General features: G+C 44.9%; 1 protein-coding gene and 1 non-coding gene across 3 annotated transcripts; one reads left to right on the forward strand and one right to left on the reverse strand.

Moving 5' to 3' along the window:
* Positions 1-646: 646 nt before the first annotated feature.
* On the reverse strand, positions 647-3,437 carry LOC137348496 (zinc finger protein 664-like). Of its 2 annotated transcripts, none has more exons than XM_068013798.1 (3): positions 3,402-3,437; positions 2,794-2,872; positions 647-1,788 (listed from the first exon to the last, which is right to left on the reverse strand). In XM_068013798.1, the coding sequence occupies exon 3, from the start codon at positions 1,444-1,446 to the stop codon at positions 913-915; it is 534 nt and encodes a 177-aa protein (XP_067869899.1). In that variant the 5' UTR covers positions 1,447-1,788; positions 2,794-2,872; positions 3,402-3,437; the 3' UTR covers positions 647-912. The 2 variants fall into 2 exon arrangements, with proteins under 2 accessions (XP_067869899.1, XP_067869898.1); XM_068013797.1 differs by having other exon boundaries at positions 3,333-3,423.
* A 7,346-nt stretch (positions 3,438-10,783) lies between these two features.
* trnas-cga (transfer RNA serine (anticodon CGA)) lies at positions 10,784-10,865 on the forward strand. Its single transcript has one exon. It is a non-coding gene; the product is annotated as a tRNA-Ser (tRNA).
* Positions 10,866-20,728: the final 9,863 nt, after the last annotated feature.

The raw sequence follows: 20,728 nt of genomic DNA on the forward strand, positions 1-20,728 counted from the left end.
AATAAAATCTAAATGTCAGTAAGTACCGATATAGTTTATCTGCATCTAGTTCTATTTTAATAACTAATGCTGAATGTGGCCCTCATCCAGTGCCAGGATATTGGCTCAGACCCACCATAGAAAATGAGTTTGACACCCCTGAGATAGACAATGTCAACCGGATTCCCCTCATCCACCAACACAGCCACTTCTTCACAAAACACAAACAATGTGGCCCTCACCCAGTGTTAAAACAGCCTGGGGAATAAAGGCTCCCTCGACAAAATAAAAAGGGTCTGGGGTAAAAAGGCCACCTTAAAAAAAAAGGGGTTAGATACAGAGTAAAGGTCCCTCTACACTGTCCCATCAAACACTCCCAGGGCAGGTACAGCAAGGGTTAGATACAAAGAACATAAAAAATAGGAGCTGGACTTGGCCATCTGGGGTAAAGCTCCCTCTAAACTTCATTGGCTGTAAAGTGTTTTGTGATGTCCTGATGTCATGAAAGGAGCTACAAAAATACAAGTCTTTCTTTAACAGAGGAGAAAAGGCCCAAAAATGGAACAGTTAACAGCAGCATTTCAATTAGTCTCCTCTTTTCATGGAACAAATATTCCACACACTGTGTGTTGGAAATAAAGCTGATTTATTTGATATTTATCCAGAATTTAAACTCCAGCCCAGTTATAGAGGTTATTAATATCAGTAGAAACAAACACCAACTGTCAGAATAAACATGGTTCAGTCTGGATGTGATTAACAGCAGCAATAACAGCAGAATTCAATCCCTGCAGTCACTTGTGAACTCGCTGGTATCTCAGCAGGGTGGATGAATTGTTGAATCCCTTCCCACACATGGAGCAGGTGAATGGCCTTTCTCCACAGTGAGTGTGTTGGTGTCTCAGTAGATAATATCAGCTTTTAAAGCTCCCCTCAGTCAGAACATTTAAAAGTTCTTTGATCAGTGTGAACTAGTTGGTGTTTCAGCAGGTTGGATGGATAAATGAATCCCTTCCCACAGTCAGAGCAGGTGAATGGCCTCTCCCCAGTGTGAGTGCGTTGGTGTTTCAGCAGATTATTTTTACTTTTAAAGCTTTTCTCACAGTCACAACATTTAAAAGGTCTCTGATCAGTGTGAACTTGCTGGTGTGTTAGCAGGGTGGATAACTGAGTGAATCCATTCCCACATACAGTGCAGGTGAACGGCCTCTCCCCAGTGTGAACTCGCTGGTATGTCAGTTGATCATTTTTTCTTTTAAATCTCTTCTTACAGTCAGAACATTTAAAAGGTCTCTGATTGGAGTGAATAAGTTCATGTCTCGTAAGGTAGGAAGATCGAGTGAATCCTATCCCACACACACAGCATGTGAATGGCCTCTCCCCAGTGTGACTACGGCAATGTATTTCCAGCTGGGATGGGTAACTGAATCTCTTCCCACAGTCTCCACATTTGCAGGGTTTCTCCATGGTGGCAGTGTCCTTTTGTCTCTCCAGCTTGGAAGCTCACTTAAAGCCTTGTCTACACACAGATCAGGTGTACAGTTTCTCCTTGTCGTGAATGGTGCGATGTTTTTTCAGGCTGTGTAACTGGTTAAAGCTCTTTCCACAGTCAGTGCACTGGAACACTCTCACTCGGGTGTGTGTGTGTCTCGGTGCTTTTCCAGTCACATTGATGTTTGAAATCTTTTCCCACAGAAAGAACAGACAAACATTTGATATTCAGGTCCTGATGAATTGTGTGACTCTGTCAGAGTTTGATGTCCTGCTTGGTTTGTGTTTCCTGTCTTTAAATCCTCCCCTTCTAATCCCCTGTTAAAAGAGTTTACAAAAGCCATCACTGTCAGTCCAGGATAGAAATTCACAACATTCTCTCCTGCTGCTTCCTGGCCCAGGATGGCCGTGCAGGCACCCTACTGCACATTGCCCTCCATAAAGATGGCAGCTGTTAACCCAGGCCTGTCACTGGGAGAAGCCCCACAGCTGCCACCCTGCTCGGTGGAAACATGGGACCAGTAGCTTCTTATTCTGGGTTTGAAACCTACACTGGATATTTTAAATCAGATCATGTTCCCTGTTTTATATTGGGGGCCGGGGCTGCACTTGGTGTGTGTGAAGTCTGCGTTGCCTCCAGGTTTATGAACCCACTGCCCCAGCTTCTTCTTTTGTGTTCCAATAAAATTCCCACACTTTTGCAATCATCCCAGAAGCACGATAGGGTTCATCTTGTCCTCAACTTCCACATCATCCTCCATCATTTCCCCCACTTCCATTGTGATGCCACCACCAAACACATCGTCCCCTCCCCTTTCAGCATTCTGGTGGGACCACTTCCTCTGCAACACCATGGTCCCAACCTCTATCACATCTAACACACCCTCCCCTTCCCATCCAAGCACAGGAGATATAACACCAGCCCTTTTAACTCCTCTCTTCTCAGTGTCCAAGGTTCCAAACACCCCCTGAAGGTGCAACAGCAATTTACTTGTATTTCTTTCAATTTAGCATATTGTATTCACTGCTCACAATGCGGGCTCCTCTACATCGGGGAGACCAAATGCAGAGTAGGTGACCCCTTTGTGGAACACCTCCTTTCAGCTCACAAGCATAACCCTGAGCTTCTGGCCACCTGTCATCTGAATTCTCTATTCCACTCCCTCTCTGTCCTCAGCCTCCTTACACTGTTCTAACGAAACTCAACAAAAGGTCAAGGAACAGCAGCTCATCTTTCAATTTGGCACTTCAGTCTTCTGGACTCAACACTTGAGTTCAACAAGTTCAGATCATTTCTGTTATAATTCAGTGGGATGCACTTACCAGCATCTTCAGGATAGATGGTGAGAAACCCACTGTGTGCAGAATGAGAATAAAGTCAATTTCTGCAAATCATCCTCACCTGTAAAAGGAGTTTACACGTCATCACTGTAAGTACAAGATAGAAACTCAGAACAGACAATTCTCGCCTCTAGGGAACATTTTTCCTTCTCTTGTTCCCTCAAAGCTGTAAATCCCCGTCCCACATACTCTCCCTCGTCCCTGTGCTGAAATCCAAACCCATCGCACCTTCTCTTTCCTCCACTGCCTGTTTTTTCTCTCCCTCTACTGTGGCTGGTGAATTCTCCTGCCCCTGTGTGCAGAGAGAGAATCAAATCAACGAGTCAATGATTTTCTCTCCTGGTCACTGGGACCCTGAAGCCCCGCCCACTCCCTGTGTCGTCACCAAGATGGCCACGCAAGCGCTCTACACCGGACTCAGCCAAGATGGCGGCCGTTAATCTGGTGTTGTTCACGGGAAAAAGTCCCGGAGCTGCAAACGCGAGATCTATAGGTTCTTATTCGGGGCTTGCGGCCTATACCAGGTGTTTCTGAAGGCTTCCCGCCCACTCGGCGGCTCTATTCCTCCCCTGTAACGCGCCGACTCCCACCGGTTGCAAAAGCGTATCCAGCACCCGCGCTGCTCTGATCAAAGTGACACTACGCATGCTCCAGATTACAGTCCAACACTGCGTCTGCGTGCTGCACTCCTGTGGAGTGAATAGGGCATATTTCATTCCGCAGAGAATGCTGGGTAGAAGGCCCGCCATTGAAAGAGCTGATTAGGGAATAGGGAATGACTTTTTTGTAAAAATAGAGTTGCTTTAACAAACTATTCATACAAAAACCCAGGTGCTTGGGCGCTTTTCGATAATTGAGTCCTGCATGTAATTAATAACAGCTTTGGATATACTTGCCTAAGAGGGAGTGCAACGTAGGTGCACTAGACTGATTCTATGATTGCTCCATGAGGAGAAATTGGCTAGACTAGGCCTCTATTCGCTAGAATTTAGAAGAATTCGTGGTGATCTGATTGAAACATATCAAATTCTTAAGAGGCTTGGCAGAGTAGATCCTGGAAAGATGTTTCCCTGGCTGGGGAGCGTAGAACGAGAATCATAGAATCACAGAATGTTTAAGGCACAGAAAGAGGCCACCTGGCCCATCCTGTCTGTGCCGGCTGATAAAGGATCCACCTATTCTAATCCCACCTTCCAGCCTTTAGTCCGTAGCCCTGCAGCTTATGGCACTTGAGGTGCAGATCCAGGGTCTCTGCCTCAACTACCCTTTCAGTCAGTGAGTTCCAGACCATCACCACCCTCTGGGTGAAGAAGTTTTTCCTCCCCTCCCCTCTAATTTTTCTACCAATCACTTTAAATCTATGACCCTCGTCACTGACCTCTCTGCTAAGGTGAATAGATCCTTTACCTCCACTCTATCCAGGCCCCTCAACATTTTGTACATTTCAATCAGATTTTCCCTCAGCCTTCTCTGTTCCAAGGCTGTTCTCTGATCCAACCTATCCAATCTTTCCTCACAGCAGCATTTTTCCAGTCCTGGCAACATCCTCGTAAATCTCCTCTGTACCCTCTCTAGTGCAGTTACATTCTTTCTGTAATGAGGTGACCAGAACTGCACACAGTACTCAAGTTGTGGCCTACCCAATGAGTTGTACAGTTCCGGCATAACCTCCCTGCTCTTGCATTCTATACCTCGGCTAATAAAGGAAAGGATTCCATATGCCTTCTTAACTACCTTATTGACCTGTCATGCTACCTTCAGGAATCTGTGGATATTCACTCGAAGGTCCCTTACTTCCTCTACACTTCCCAGTATTTTCCCATTAATTCCTTTGCCTTATATGACGCCACCCCCCCCCCCCCCAAATGCATCACCTCACACTTCTCCAAGTTGACTTCCATTTGCCACTTTTCTGCCCATCTGACCAGACCATCAATATCTTCCTGCAGCCTACAGCTATCCTCCTCGCTAACTACCACATGGCCAATCTTTGTGTCATCCACAAACTTCTTGATCCTGCCCCCTACATGTACGTCCAAATCTTTAATAAACACCACAAAAAGCAGGGGACCCAGTACTGAGTCCTGCAGAACGCCACTGGAAACAGCCCTCCAGTTGCTAGAACTGCCATGAATAATTACCCTTTGTTTCCTGCCACTGAGCCAATTTTGTATCCACATTGCAGCATTTTCCTGGATACCATGGGATTTTATTTTTTAAACAGTCTGCCATGTGGGACCTTGTCAAAAGCCTTGCTATAATCCATGTAGACCACATCAACTGCACTATCCCAATCTATCTTCCTTGTTACTCTTCAAAAAATTCGATCGAGTTGATCAAACAAGATCTTCCCTTAACAAATCCATGCTGACTATCCTTAATTGACCTCTGCCTTCCTAAGTGACAGTTTATCCTGTCTCTCAGAATAGATTCCAATAATTTGCCAACTACTGAGGTTAGACTGACTGGACTGTAATTATTCAGTCTATCCTTCACTCCCTTTCTAAACAGAGGAGTCACAGTCTCAGAATAAGACTCCAGCCATTGAGGACTGAGATGAGGAGAAACTTTTTTCACTCAGGATTGAAATTCTCTATCCCAGAGGGCTGTGGATACTATGTCCCTGAGTACAGTGAAGACAGCAAGGGATAGATGTTTGGATACTCGGGGACTCAAGGAAAATGGGAAACATTTGGGAGGGTGGGTGGCAGGTAGATCAGCCACAATCTTATTGAATGACGGGACAGATGCTTTCCCTCTCACTGTCTCTCTATTTGAAATCTTTAATACATAAAAACATGCCACACAGAGAATCTGATGTCATTTTTCAACGATTAGAATGAGAAATATTTGACATCACATTTCGATTAAGACTACATCTGAGATGGAGAGGAAGAAACAGTGTTATGGACAGAAAGAGAGAGTGAAAGAGAGATGAGAAAGAGGGACAGAGGTGCAACTCAGAAAGAAATTTAGGAGAATAGAATTAGGGAGAGACAGAAACAGAGAGAGAAAGAAGAGACACAGAGAGAAAGAGGCAGAGATAGACACAGCGTGAAGGTGACTGTATTAATCTTTTATGTCCCTGGTTTATAAGTGTGACTTGGATTTGGATGTTGCTGAGAGATTGTGTAACTGAGAGAGGGAACCCTGGATTCGTGCAGTGCTATTTTGTTTGAAATATTCCTGCCTTGTCTTTTAATCAATTCCCACCAAAAGCAGATTTCTCTATTTCTGATCATATTGCTATTTGTTGGATCTTGCTGTGCACAAATTGCCTGTTACATTCCCTACATTACAACAGTGACCACACTTAAAAATTAATCCATTGACTGTAAAGCACTCCTCAGGGCTTGACATTAACGTCGCCATCTTGAACCCGTTATAATTCCCAACTAATGCTTGTGTTTTAGGCAGTACGATGGTGAATTTCTCTCTCCCTGTGTCTTTTCATCTTTCTGAATGAGAGAAATGGGAGAAGGAGAGAGAGAAAGGTGAGAGTGAGGGTAGCAGTGGTAGAGACAGCAAAACAGAGGGGCAGGGAGATGAAGAGACACAGGATCTGAGTCTCAAGTGTGAACTCCTAGCATCTGGAGAAAGGCTTCTCAGTCACACCCTTCCGGAAGGTTTGATTTGAAAAAATGAACGCTGGGACTGTGATTATAAAAAGTCTCTCAAAGGAATCAGCAGCTTTTTCCCAGTTTAATGAGGAATTTAGCATTTTCTGGGGGCTGAGGGGATGTCCCCAGACTTGGAATACGTGGGGCACGGTGGGTTTGCAGCAGTCGTGAGGATGGGGAAGGAATGGGGCCCATGTCCCATCTGGATATAATCACAATGCTGCTTGCTGTGCACAAACTGTCTGAGGCGTTTCTTGCATTGCAAAAGTGACCACACTTTAAAATTAATTTAGAACCATAAAACCATAGAAAAATTACAGCACAGAAGGAGGCCATTCAGCTTGTCGTGTCCGTGCCAGCCGAAAAAACTAGCCGCCCAATCTAATTCCACCTTCCAGCACCTGGTCCATAGCCTTGCATGTTACTGCATTGACTGTAAAGCAATCAGGACGGTGTGAAGTAAGTCCTGAACCTGTGTAAAGTCTTGTTATAATTCCCAATTAATGCTTGTGTCTTAGGCAGTGCAATGAAATTTGAGGATTAAATGAACCCCATTTTAATTCATTTTACCGAGGCTCTGATTGTGGATTTCTCTGTCCCTCTCACTCTGTCCCTCACACTCTCTCCAGCTTTTTGTCTCTCTATTTCTCCCCCGTCTTCTAATCTTTTTTCTAGTTAAACTTTTAATAAATAATAAAATGCCACAAACAAGAATGTGATTTGTTGCTATTAGAAGTGGGAGAGGATGGGGAAGAAGTGGCTCCCATTTATCTGATTATTATCACATTACTGCTTGTGGGATCTTAGTTTTTAGTTTAGTTTAGAGATACAGCACAGCCCACCGAGTCTGTGCCGACCATCAACCACCCATTTATACTAATCCTACACTAATCCCATATTCCTATCACATCCCCACCTGTCCCTATATATTTCCCTACCACCTACCTATACTGGGGGCAATTTATAATGGCCAATTAACCTGCAAGTCTTTGGCATGTGGGAGGAAACCAGAGCACCCGGAGGAAACCCACGCAGACACAGGGAGAACTTGCAAACTCCACACAGGCAGTACCCAGAATTGAACCCGGGTCCCTGGAGCTGTGAGGCTGCGGTGCTAACCACTGCGCCACTGTGCTGTGCACAAATTGTCTTCAGCCATTTGGACTTTGCAACAATTAACACGTTTCAGAAATTAATTCATTGTCTAATCTCACAGCATCAGGAGTGCTTTCCCAAAGCTTGTGGTTTTCCCTCTCTGTCTCTATTGCTCTCTCTGAATGAGAGAAACTGGAGAGAGAAAGAAAGGAGAGAGTGAGGGAAACAGTGGGAGAGACAGCAATACAGAGGGACAAGGGAATGAAGAGGTACAGGACCTGAAGGTCTCCAGTGTGTTATCACTGCCCAGCTCCCAGCTTCTGGAGTAAATCCCCTCAGTCACACCATTTCAGAAGGTCTGATTTGCAAAAATAAATCCTGGGACGGTGATCGTAAAAGATCTCCTGAAGGAATCAGCAGTTTCTTCCCACTGTAACATTGAATGTACAAAACCCAGTATATCTCTGTATCTCTATCTCTCCACATCCTTTATATCTCTGTATCTCTATCTCTCGACATCCTTTATATCTCTGTATCTCTATCTCTCGACGTCCTTTATATCTCTGTATCTCTATCTCTCGACATCCTTTATATCTCTGTATCTCTATCTCTCGACGTCCTTTATATCTGTGTATCTCTATCTCTCGACATCCTTTATATCTCTGTATCTCTATCTCTCGACATCCTTTATATCTCTGCATCTCTAGCTCTCGACATCCTTTATATCTCTGTATCTCTATCTCTCGACATCCTTTATATCTCTGCATCTCTAGCTCTCGACATCCTTTATCTCTCTGCCTCTCTATATTTTTACAAGTTCTTAATCTCTTTTGTCTCTCTCCTCATCTCTTCCAGCCCTTCCATTTCTCTGTCAATTTGTCGGTATCTCGGCCTTCTGATTTCAGTCCCCATCATTGGTTCTTCCCTTGCTCTGTTTATTTCTTTCTCACTCAGTTCGGTCCTTCTCCCTGGATCTCTGTTTTCTGTGTCTCAGTGCCTCTCACTGGGGAGATTTGGACTCAGTGTTGTACAGGTAATAATGAACCGGGATCCTGCTTTCCATCTCTCCTGAGTTTTACTTGCGTTGATGTAAAAACAGGGGAGAGATACGAAATGGGTGGCTGGTTCACAACGACCTGGTTTGCACTATCCAGCATCCTCACCAGTTCAGTGGAACGGACCCTTCAAAGAAAAACAAGTGTGACATCCGAGGCAAGCAGGTAGGTGATTGGTTTGGGCAGAAGCTAGATGTTTGGTGAGTATCTGATAAGTAGTAAAAGTCTGTTCTAATCTTGAAATGAGATTCTCTTTAATCTCCAACTCAAATTGAATTGCAAACCTGATGGACAAACAATGAAAAGCGAATCCCAAGGTGTTGACTATTATCTGCACAACAGGCAAGGTCACGTGGCTAGGGTGATGGAGCTCAGTGCTCTGCTATGGAGTCCTAGTGATACAGCACTGAAACAGGGCCTGTGCTGACCAACAGCCACCCATTTATACTAATCCTGTCTTAGGACCATATTCCTTCTCACATGCCCACCTTTCTTCAATTCTCCTACCACCACTAGCAGCAATTTACAATGACCAATTTATCTATCGACCTGCGAGGGTTTGGCTGTATGAGGAAATCTGAGTACCCAGTGGAAACCCATGCAGTCATAGAAAGAACTTGCAAACTCCACACAGGCAGCACTCAGAACCGAACCGAGGTTGCTGGAGTTGTGAGGCTGCGGTACTAACCACTGCGCCACTAAAAAACCTCCATAGTAATCGCTTCCAGCATTTTCACTATGACAGATGTTAGACTAACTGGCCTGTAGTTTCCTGCTTTCTGTCACCCTCCTTTCCTGAAATGAGGAGACACATAAGGTGCTGATACGCTGTTTCCCGAGGCTGGAGAGTCGAGAACTAGGGCAGAATGTCAGGAGAAGAGGAACATCAGTTCAGTCTGAGATGAGGAGACATTTGTTCAGTCAGAGGGTTGTGAATCTTTGGAATTGTCTCTGCCAGAGAGCTGTGGATGCTCAGTCGGTGCATATATTGAAGGCTGACATGGATAGATTGTTTGGACTGGAAGGGAATCAAGCTCTTTAGGGATTTTGTGGGAAATTGTAGTTGATGTGGGGCATCAGCCATGATTGTATTAAATATCAGAGCGGACTCGAGGGAGCTTATGGCCTGATCCTGCTACAATTTTTTATGTTCTGATTGAGTACCCAGACCACCCAAACCAATGGTTATTTATGATTTTTTATAAACCACATTGCCAGCTACCAGCAGTATATAGTCATGGCCGAGTGGTTATGGTGCTAAGCTATAAATCCATGGGGGTCTCCCTGCACCAGTTTGAATCTTTCCGACTGCGCTCCTTGCTATTTCTAATTTTAGCTGGGACACAATTTCATAACAAGGGGGAAGTCACTTAGGACAGAGATGAGGAGAAGTTTCTTTACTCAGAGAGTTATGAATCTTTGGAATTCTCTACCCCAGAGGGCTGTGGAAGTTCAGTCATTGAGTATATTTAAGGAAGAGATTGTCAGATTTCTAAACACCAGTGATATAAAGGAATATGAAGATAGTGTGGGAAAAAGGCATTGAAGTGGATGATCAGCCACTATCTTATTGAATGGCGAGACAGGCTCCTATGTTCTTATCCTCAAAGAACTCTAATAAATTAGTCAAAACCGATTTCCCTTTCATAAAACCATGCTGGCTATGCCTGATTGTATAAAGAGTTTCTAAGTGCCCTGCTACAACCTCGTTAAGAATCGATTCCAGCATTTTCACTGTGACAGATGTTAGGCGAACTGGCCTGTAGTTTCCTGCTTTCTGTCACCTTCCTTTCCTGAAATGAGGAGACACATAAGGTGCTGATTGAGGTGGCTGGAGAGTCTAGAACGAGAGCAGAGTATCAGGATAAGAGGAGCATCATTTCAGTCTGAGATGAGGAGACATTTGTTCAGTCAGAGGGTTGTGAATCTTTGGAATTGTCTCTGCCAGAGAATATATTGAAGGTTGACATGGATGGATTGTTTGGACTGGAAGGGAATCAAGTGCTTTAGGGATTGTGTCAGAAATTGTAGTTGTTGTGGAGGATCAGCCATGATCTTATTAAATATCAGAGCAGACTCGAGGGACCTTATGTCCTGATCCAGCTGCTATTTTTTTTAATGTTCTGATTGAGTGTGCAGACCACCCAAATCAATGGTTATTTATGGTTTTGTATAAACAACCTAGTGCCACGTTTACTGCGTGTAGTCATGGCCGAGTGGTTAAGGCGATGGATTCGAAATCCATTGGGGTTTCCCTTCGCAGGTTCGAGTCCTGCTGACTACGTTCCTTCTTGTGTCTTCAGTTTAGCAGCGGCTTGCCGAGCAAGTTATCAATTATGTTGAAGCAAATCCTGCACATTCCAACTCCGACGGCGGGTTCACGTTTCCATTTAGCGACAAGCAGTCATTTCTTTCGATTTCAATCGGAGATAAGGAGACATGTGTTCAGTCAGAGGGTTGTGAATCTTTGCAATTGTCTCCCCCAGAGAGCTGTGAGAGCTCAGTCGCTAAGTTTATTCAAGGCTGAGGTGCTTAGACCTTTGGACTCCGACGGAAGCAAGAGATAGGGGGGACAGTGTGGTAAGGTGACATTGAGGGCAGCGATCATCCATGATCTTAGTGAATGGCGGAGGAGGCTCGAGGGCATGTATGGGCTTCTCCTGCTCGTATTTTTATATCTTTATTTAGTTCCTTATGATCCAGAGCAATGGTTAGTTGATATTTTAATGGCGCAAAATCAACCCGGCACAGCACTGTATATATCCGTGGCCGAGTAGTTAAGTCGCTGGGATGACAATTCTCTGTGTTCTCCCCATGCAGACATGTGGCCTATCGAATCGGGCTGTGATAATTTCAGACTTTTACCAGGTCCCTGCACATCTCATTCGCACTTCCAGGGTATAATAACCCACACCCTTCAACTCCTCCAGAGCTTTGTTATTTTCATTCATCTGCAATCATTCAAGACGTTTCTAATTCGGAAATAGAACAAAATCAGCCAAATTAGCGACTCTCTTTCTTTCTGGCTGACTATCTATCTTTAGGCCTCTATCACTCTTGGTGGATTTGTCTATGTGTTTTGCTTTATGTCTGTCAGTTTGCTTCGATTCCCTGAGGGGGGTGAACGCAGTTTTACCATCACAAACTCTATTCATTTTAGTTATGTGGCGTCATATTAACATGTTTCAGAGAAAAATAGCAAGGTTAAAAGTGCCAAGAGGAGGTTGTCTTCTTCTGTATTTTCCTGAGTGAAGACTGTTTCACAGCTAAGTCCCCGTGAGCTGCAAAGCGGAGGATGATTGAAATTTTAACTGAGCAGCATTGATACAAACAAACAAACAAGGAACGAAGAACAGTACAGCACAGGAACAGGCCATTCGCCCCTCCAAGCCTGCGCCGATCTTGATGCCTGCCTAAACTAACACCTTCTGCACTTCCGGGGCTCGTATCCCTCTATTCCCTTCCTATTCATGTATTTGTCAAGATGTCTCTTAAGTACAGGCAGAGACAGTGTAGAAGTAGTCGTGGTTAAGGCAATGGGCACATCGAGAGAATGAATTAATAAATAAAATCTGAAAGTGCTCGGACATCAGGAATCGTTTCCAGCCCATTGATATCTTCCTGCAGTCTACAGCTGTCTTCCTCACTACCAAACACACAGCCAATATCAGCTGCAAATTGCTTAGTCTTGCCCCCTATATTTAAGTCTCAATCATTGATATATACCATGAGCAGCAAGGGATCTAGTACTGACTCATGTGGAACCACACAGAAAACAGCTTTCCAGTCACAAAAACACCCGTCCACTATTACCCTTTGCGCCTGCCACTGAGCCCATTTTTGATCCAACTTGACCCTTTCCCTGACACCATGTGAGCTTTTACTTTTCTGGCCAGTCTGCCATGTGGGACCTTATCAAAATCCTTGCTGAAATCCATATAGACTACAACAAAAACGCTCCACCATCCATCCTCCTACTCACATCTTCATTAAATTCAATCAATTTATTCAAACAGTAAACTTACAGCACAGAAAGAGGCCACTCGATCCATCGTGCTTCTGTGAAAGAGCTGCTGTGATTGGTTCACCAGGAATGATATTTGTGCCTGTTTGAAGAGAAGACAGAAAGAGCTGTCACATTACCACCCGCATTTTGCCTTGCATCATCATTCTGTTTGTTACTTTCTCCCTCATGTCTTGCAACCAGTGACAGGCCTTCCCTCTTGTTTTTTCGCTCCCCTACCTCCGCCTTTGTGTTTATTTCAGACTTTTTACACCTCTTACTTTTCCAGCTCTGATGAATGAACATTGACCTGGAAGGTTTATGCTGTTTCTCACTTCACAGAAGCTGACAGCATCGACTATATCAAAGCTCTTAAGAACTGTACATGTTTCAATGAGGCCCCCTCTCATTCTTCCAAATTCTGGGAAATATATGCACAGTCTACTCCATCGCTCCTTTTTTGTTAAAAATGCATTCATGGGATGTGGGCTTCGCTGGCTAGGCCAGCATTTATTGCCCATCCCTAATTGCCCTTGAGAAGGTGGTGGTGAGCTGCCTTCTTGAACCGCTGCAGTCCATGTGGGGTAGGTACACCCACAGTGCTGTTCGGAAGGGAGTTCCAGGATTTTGACCCAGGGACAGTGAAGAAATGGCGATATAGTTCCAAGTCAGGATGGTGTGTGACTTGGAGGGGAACTTGCAGGTGGTGGTGTTCCCATTTATTTGCTGCCCTTGTCCTCCTAGTTGGTAGAGGTCGCGGGTTTGGAAGATGCTGTCTGAGGAGCCTTGGTGCATTGCTGCAGTGCATCTTGTAGATGGTACACACTGCTGCCACTGTGCGTCGGTGGTGGAGGGAGTGAATGTTTGTAGATGGGGTGTCAATCAAGCGGGCTGCTTTGTCTTGGACGGTGTCGAGCTTCTTGAGTGTTGTTGGAGCTGCACCCATCCAGGCCAGTGGAGAGTATTCCATCACACTCCTGACTTGTGCCTTGTAGATGGTGGACAGGCTTTGGGGAGTCAGGAGGTGAGTTACTCGCCTCAGGATTCCTAGCCTCTGACCTGCTCTTGTAGCCACGGTATTTATATAGCTACTCCAGTTCAGTTTCTGGTCAATGGTAGCCCCTAGGATGTTGATAGTGGGGGATTCAGCGATGGTAATGCCGTTGAATGTCAAGGGGAGATGGTTAGATTCTCCCTTGTTGGAGATGGTCATTGCCTGGCACTTGTGTGGCGTGAATGTTACTTGCCACTTATCAGCCCAAGCCTGGATATTGTCCAGGTCTTGCTGCATTTCTACACGGACTGCTTCAGTATCTGAGGAGTCACGAATGGTGCTGAACATTGTGCAATCACTAGCGAACATCCCCATTTCTGACCTTATGATTGAAGGAAGGTCATTGATGAAGCAGCTGAAGATGGTTGGGCCTAGGACACTACCCTGAGGAACTCATGCAGTGATGTCCTGGAGCTCAGATGATTGACCTCCAACAACCACAACCATCTTCCTTTGTGCTCAGTATGACTCCAGCCAGCGGAGGGGTTTCCCCCTGATTCCCATTGACTTCAGTTTTGTCAGGGCTCCTTGATGCCATACTCGGTCAAATGCTGCCTTGATGTCAAGGGCAGTGACTCTCACCTCATCTCTTGAGTTCGACTCTTTTGTCCATGTTTCAACCAAGGCTGTAATGAGGTCAGGTGCTGAGTGGCCCTGGCGGAACCCAAACTGAGCGTCACTGATCAGGCTGTTGCTAAGCAAGTGCTGCTTGATGGCACTGTTGATGACACCTTCCATGACTTTACTGATGATTGAGAGTAGGCTAATGGGGCGGTAGTTGGCCGGGTTGGATTTGTCCTGCTTTTTGTGTACAGGACATACCTGGGTAATTTTCCACATTGCAGGGTAGCTACCAGTGTTGTAGCTGTACTGGAACAACTTGGCTCAGGGCGCAGCAAGTTCTGGAGCACAGGTCTTTAGTACTATTGCTGGAATATTGTCAGGGCCCATAGCTTTTGCAGTATCCAGTGCCTTCAGTTGTTTCTTGATATCACGTGGAGTGAATCGAATTGGCTGAAGTCTGGCATTTGTGATGCTGGGGACTTCAGGAGGAGGCCGAGATGGATCATCAACTCGGCACTTCTGGCTGAAGATTGTTACAAATGCTTCAGCCTTATCTTTCGCACTGATGTACTGGGCTCCCCCATCATTGAGGATGGGGATATTTATGGAGCCACCTCCTCCAGTTAGTTGTTTAATTGTCCACCACCATTCTCGGCTGGATGTGGCAGGACTGCAGAGCTTAGATCTGATCCGTTGGTTATGGGATCGCTTAGCTCTGTCTATCGCATGCTGCTTACGCAGTTTGGCATGCAGATAGTCATGTGTTGTAGCTTCACCAGGTTGACACCTCATTTTGAGGTTTGCCTGGTGCTGCTCCTGGCATGCCCTCCTGCACTCTTCATTGAACCAGGGTTGGGCTCCTGGCTTGATGGTAATGGTAGAGTGGGGGATATGCCGGGCCATGAGGTTACAGATTGTGGTTGAGTACAATTCTGCTGCTGCTGATGGCCCACAGCGCCTCATGGATGCCCAGTTTTGCATTGCTAGATCTGTTCGAAATCTATCCCATTTAGCACAGTGATAGTGCCACACAACATGATGGACGGTATCCTCAATGTGAAGGCAGGACTTCATCTCCACAAGGACTGTGCGGTGGTCACTCCTACCAATACTGTCATTGACAGATGCATCTGCGGCAGGCAGATTGGTGAGGACGAGGTCGAGTATGTTCTTCCCTCGTGTTGGTTCCCCCACCACCTGCCGCAGACCCAGTCTAGCAGCCATGTCCTTTAGGACTCGGCCAGCTCAGTCAGTAGTGGTACTACCGAGCCACTCTTGGTGATGGACATTGAATTCCCCCACCCAGAGTACATTTTGTGCCCTTGCCACCCTCAGAGCTTCCTCCAAGTGGTGTTCAACATGGAGGAGTACTGAGTCATCAGCTGAGGGAGGGCGGTAGGTGGTAATCAGTTGGAGGTTACCTTGCCCATGTTTGACCTGATGCCATGAGACTTCATGGAGTCTAGGGTCGATGTTGAGGTCTCCCAGGACAACTCCCTCCCTACTGTATACCACTGTACCACCACCTCTGCTGGGTCTGTCCTGCTGGTGGGACAGGCCGTACCCGGGGATAGTGATGGCAGTGTCTGGGACATTGTCTGTAAGGTATGATTCCGTGAGAATGACTATGTCAGGCTGTTGCTTGACTAGTCTGTGGGACAGCTCTCCCAACTTTGGCACAAGCCCCCAGATGTTAGTAAGGAGGACTTTGCAGGGTCGACAGGGCTGGGTTTGCTGTTGTCGTTTCCGGTGCCTAGGTCGATGCCGGGTGGTCTGTCCGGTTTCATTCCTTTTTATAGACTTTGTAGCGGTTAGATGCAACTGAGTGGCTTGCTAGGCTATTTCAGAGGGCATGTAAGAGTTAACCACATTGCTGTGTGTCTGGAGTCACATGTAGGCCAGACCAGGTAAGGACAGCAGATTTCCTTCTCTAAAGGACATTAGACATTTGTCCTCATGGGACAAATTCCTCATTCCAGGAATCAATCTAGTGAACCTTCGCTGCTCTCCCTCCAATGTTAGTATATCCTTTCTTATGTAAGGAGACCAAACTATACACAGTACTCCAGGTGTGGTCTCACCACGGCCCTATACAATTGCAATAAGACTTCTTCACTCTCAACTCGAATCCCATTTTAATAAAAGCTGACATGCCATTTGCTTTCTTAATTGCGTGCTATATTTGAATGTTAATACTCTGTGATTCATGTTTAAGGACACACAGGTCCGACTGAATATCAACACTTCCCAGCCTCTCTCCATATTCTACTTCTCTATTTTCCTTCCAAAGTTCATAATTGCACATTTCCTCACATTATATTCCATCTTACATGTTTTTTTTGTCCACTCAATTAACCTGTCTATATTCATTTGAAGCCTCCATACGTCCTCTTCACAGCTTACCGTCCCACCTTAATTTGCAGCATCTACATGCTGGTGTCATAGAGTCATAGAGTTATGCAGCACAGAAACAGGCACTTCGACCCATTGCTCTGCCCATCTTACCAGCCCATCTATATCTCCATGTAATCTTAGGATTTCCTCCTCACTATTTACAACACCATCAATTTTCGTGTCATCTGCGAGCTTACTGATCATAGCTCCTGTATTCACGTCTTTGCAACCTGTTTCCACCCGGTGGCAGTGAAACCACATCTCTGTTTCTCATACAATATGTACGTTGTGTTCAAAAAAAAACTAGACCATGCCGTTGTTTATATTATTCGAGGCCCTCTCTCACTTATTACTGCACTAGCTAATGTCTCTGTTCATATTACACCCTATCACGTTTATCTTACACTAAGTCCTTTGAGTTATTACTGCATTAAATTAGGCCTCTGCGTATATAACACTAGGCCCTGTCTAATTTATTAACTGCACTAGACGATACCTCAGTTTATAATACAAGAGGTCCTATCTCAGTTATACTGCACCAGATTATACTGCTGTTTGCCTTACACCCTATCTCTGATTTTAATAAACTATAACATGCCTCATGCCTCTTCGTATATAATTCGTGGCTTTGTCTCAGTTATTAATGCAGTATTCGCTGTCTCTGTCCATATTACACAATACCCTACCTCAGTTTATAGTACACCAGACCACGTCTCTGTTTACATCACATTTCACCATATCACTGGTTACGTTCCGCTAGGCCCTGGAACAGTTATTATGGCACTTATATTACACTAGGCACTGTCTCAGTATATATTATGCAAGGTGCTTTTCATTTTTGTCCTGCACTACACCATGTTTCTGTTTATACTACACTATCAACATCCTGGGGATTGCCATTGGCCAGAAACTGAACTGGAGCAGCCACATAAATACTGTGGCTACAAGAGCAGGTCAGAGGCTGGGAATCCTGCGGCGAGTAACTCATTTCCTGACTCCCCAAATCCTGTCCACCATCTACAAGGCACAAATCAGGAGTGTGATGCAATACTGTCCACTTGTCTGGATGAGTGTGGCTCCAACAATACTTAAGAAGCTCGACACCATCCAGGACAAAGCAGCCCGCTTGTCTGGACTCCAGCCACAAACATTCACTCCCTCCACCATGTCGCACAGGGGCAGCAGTTTTTATCATCTACAAGATGCACTGCAGCAACGCATCAAGGATCCTTCGACGGCACCTTCCAAACCCGCGACCTCTACCACCTAGAAGGACAAGGGCAGCAGATGCATGGGAACACCACCACCTGCAAATTCCCCTCCAAGCCACACACCATTCTGACTTGGAACAATATCACCGTTCCTTCGCTGTCGCTGCATCAAAATCCTGGAACTCCCTTCCTAACAGCACACTGGGTGTACCCCATGGACTGCAGTGTTTCAAGAAGGCAGCTCACCACCACCTTCTCAAGGGCAATTAATGATGGGGAACAAATCCTGGTGCCGTTAGTGACACCCACATCCCATGAAAGAAAAACAAATTGTCCTGCCTTAGTTATTACTGCAGTTTATATCACGCTGGATCCCGTCTCTGACGTTATTGTATTGGAGACAGTGTCAATTCATACTGCTGTGGAACTTGCCTCTGTGTAGTAAAAGCATGATACTGCGGATGCTGGAAATCTGAAATAAAAAACAATAAGTGCCGGAAATACTCAGCAGGTCTGGCAGCATCTGTGGAGAGAGAAGCAGAGTTAACTTCACCATTCAAGGCCCAAAACTCTCATTCTAGATGAAGCAGCAATTTACGTGTACTTCTTTCAATTTAGTATACTGTATTCACTGCTCACAATTCGGTATCCTCTGCATTAGGGACACCTGACGCAGATTAGTGACCACTTTGCGGAACACCTCCATTCAGTCCGCAAGCTTGGACCTCGAGTTTCTGGTCGCCTGTCATTTTAATTCACCATTCTGCTTTCACGGCCGCATTTCTGTCCTTGGCCTGCTTCAGAATTCCAATGTAGCTCAACGCAAGCTCGAGGAACAGAACTTCATCTTCTGATTAGGCACTCTACAGCCTTCTGGACTCAACGTTGTCTTCAACAATTTCAGACTGTGACCGCCATTTTAATTTTTTAATTTAATTTAATTTTTATTTATTTATTAGTTTACTTTATTGTTTTAACCATGTGCATGTCTTAAAGTTGTTTTCATATTTTTGCTTTCGGACAGAGCTGTTCATTATTCTGTAATCAACACTCTCTCTGGACTAATGCTTTGTCTTTTACTGCAACTATTAGCATTCCCTTTGCCTTTTATTCCTTGACATCTGTGTTATTTAATCTCTCCTGCCCTCTATCCTGCCACAGACCTTCCCTGTCGTCCTTCTTCCCTCCCCCTTCCCTCCTTTCACTTGCTCAAAGCCTATTACATTTCTAACTTTTGCCAGTTCTGATGAAAGGTCACAGACCTGAAATGTTAACTCTGTTTCTTTCTCCACAGGTGCTGCCAGACCTGCTGAGTATTTCCAGCCCTTTCTGTTTTTATGCCTCTTTGTAAATTCAGATTGGCCCTGTTACTGTTATTACTGCACGAGACCACTGTTTACATTACAGTGGACCCGGTCTTAATTACAGCAGTAGACTATGTCTCTGTTGATATTACAGTAGATCAGGTCTCAGATATTTATACACTAAAGTATGCTTCAGTTTATGTTATACTAGGCCCTGATTCAGTTATTAGTGCACGCGGGTATTTCTTGGCTTATAATATACTAGACCTGTCTATCATTAAATTATTCTGGCGCATGACTCTTCGTATGTTACTCTCGGCCCTGTCTCAGTTATTGGTGCACGGGATCATGCCGCTGTGTATAATACTTGTGGTCTTGTCCCAGTTACTGTTGCACGAGACATTGTCTCTGTCTATATTAGACTAGACGCTCATCTGTTTATATTACATTCGATCCTGTCTCTGTTTATATTAAATACAGAAACATGGAAAATAGGAGCAGGAGTAGGCCATTCGGCTCTTCGAGCGTGCACCGCCATTCAATAGGATGCCTGATCGTCCAAACTCAGTACCTAGTTCCCAGTTTCTCCCGGTATCCCTTGATTCCTTTAGCCCGAAGAACTATATCTAACTCTTTCTTGAATATATTTAATGATTTGGCCTCAACTGCTTTCCGTGGTAGAGAATTCCACTGGTTCACCACTCTCTGGGTGAAGAAATTCCTCCTCATTTCAGTTCTAAATGGCTTACCCCTTATCCTCAGAGTGTGACCCCGCGTTCTGGACTCCCCCACCATTGGGAACATCCTTCCTGCATCTAGTCTGTCCAGTCCTGTTCGAATTTTGTCGGTTTCTTTGAGATCCCCTCTCATTCTTCTAAACTCTAGTGAACACAAGCCTAATTGACCCAATCTCTCTTCATACATCAGTCCCGCCATCCCAGGAATCAGTCTGGCGAACCTTCGCTGCACTCCCTCCGTAGCAAGAACATCCTTCCTCAGATAAGGAGACCAAAACTGCACACAATACTCCAGATGTGGTCTCACCAAGGCCTTGTATAATTGCAGCAAGCCATCCTTGCTCCTGTACTCGAATCCTCTCGCTATGAAGGCCAACATACCATTTGCCTTCTTAACTGCCTGCTGCACCTGCATGCTTACTTTCAGCGACCGGTACACAAAGAAAAAAATCATATCTGTTTATATTACACTATGTCCATCTCAGTTATTGCCACACCAGACCATGCTTTTGTTTATATTACCCAAGTCCCTGTCTCAGATATTAGTGCACTAGAGTGTGTATCATGCTATATTACACTGGTCCCAATCTCAGTTATTAGCGCTCTGGAATATGTCTCTGCTTATATTAGACTAAGACTTCCTTGCGTGTCTATTACCATAGATCATGTATCCAGTTATATTATACTAGACCCTGTCTCAGTTATTATTACACTAGCTAATGCCTGTGTTTATATTACACTAGGATCTGTCTCAGTTATTACTGAAATATGCCATGTCTCTGTACTAGCTAATGCCTGTGTTTATATTACACTAGGATCTGTCTCAGTTATTACTGAAATATGCCATGTCTCTGTTTATGTTACCCTACACCATTTTCCT

Source organism: Heterodontus francisci, chromosome 34 (genome assembly GCF_036365525.1).
Source record: "Heterodontus francisci isolate sHetFra1 chromosome 34, sHetFra1.hap1, whole genome shotgun sequence".
In the NCBI taxonomy this organism is placed as follows: Eukaryota; Metazoa; Chordata; class Chondrichthyes; order Heterodontiformes; family Heterodontidae; genus Heterodontus; species Heterodontus francisci.

Coding starts and splice junctions, on each gene's coding strand:
- LOC137348496 (XM_068013798.1), bottom strand. CDS start 1,446: ATGGAGAAACCCTGCAAATGTGGAGACTGTGGGAAGAGATTCAGTTAC.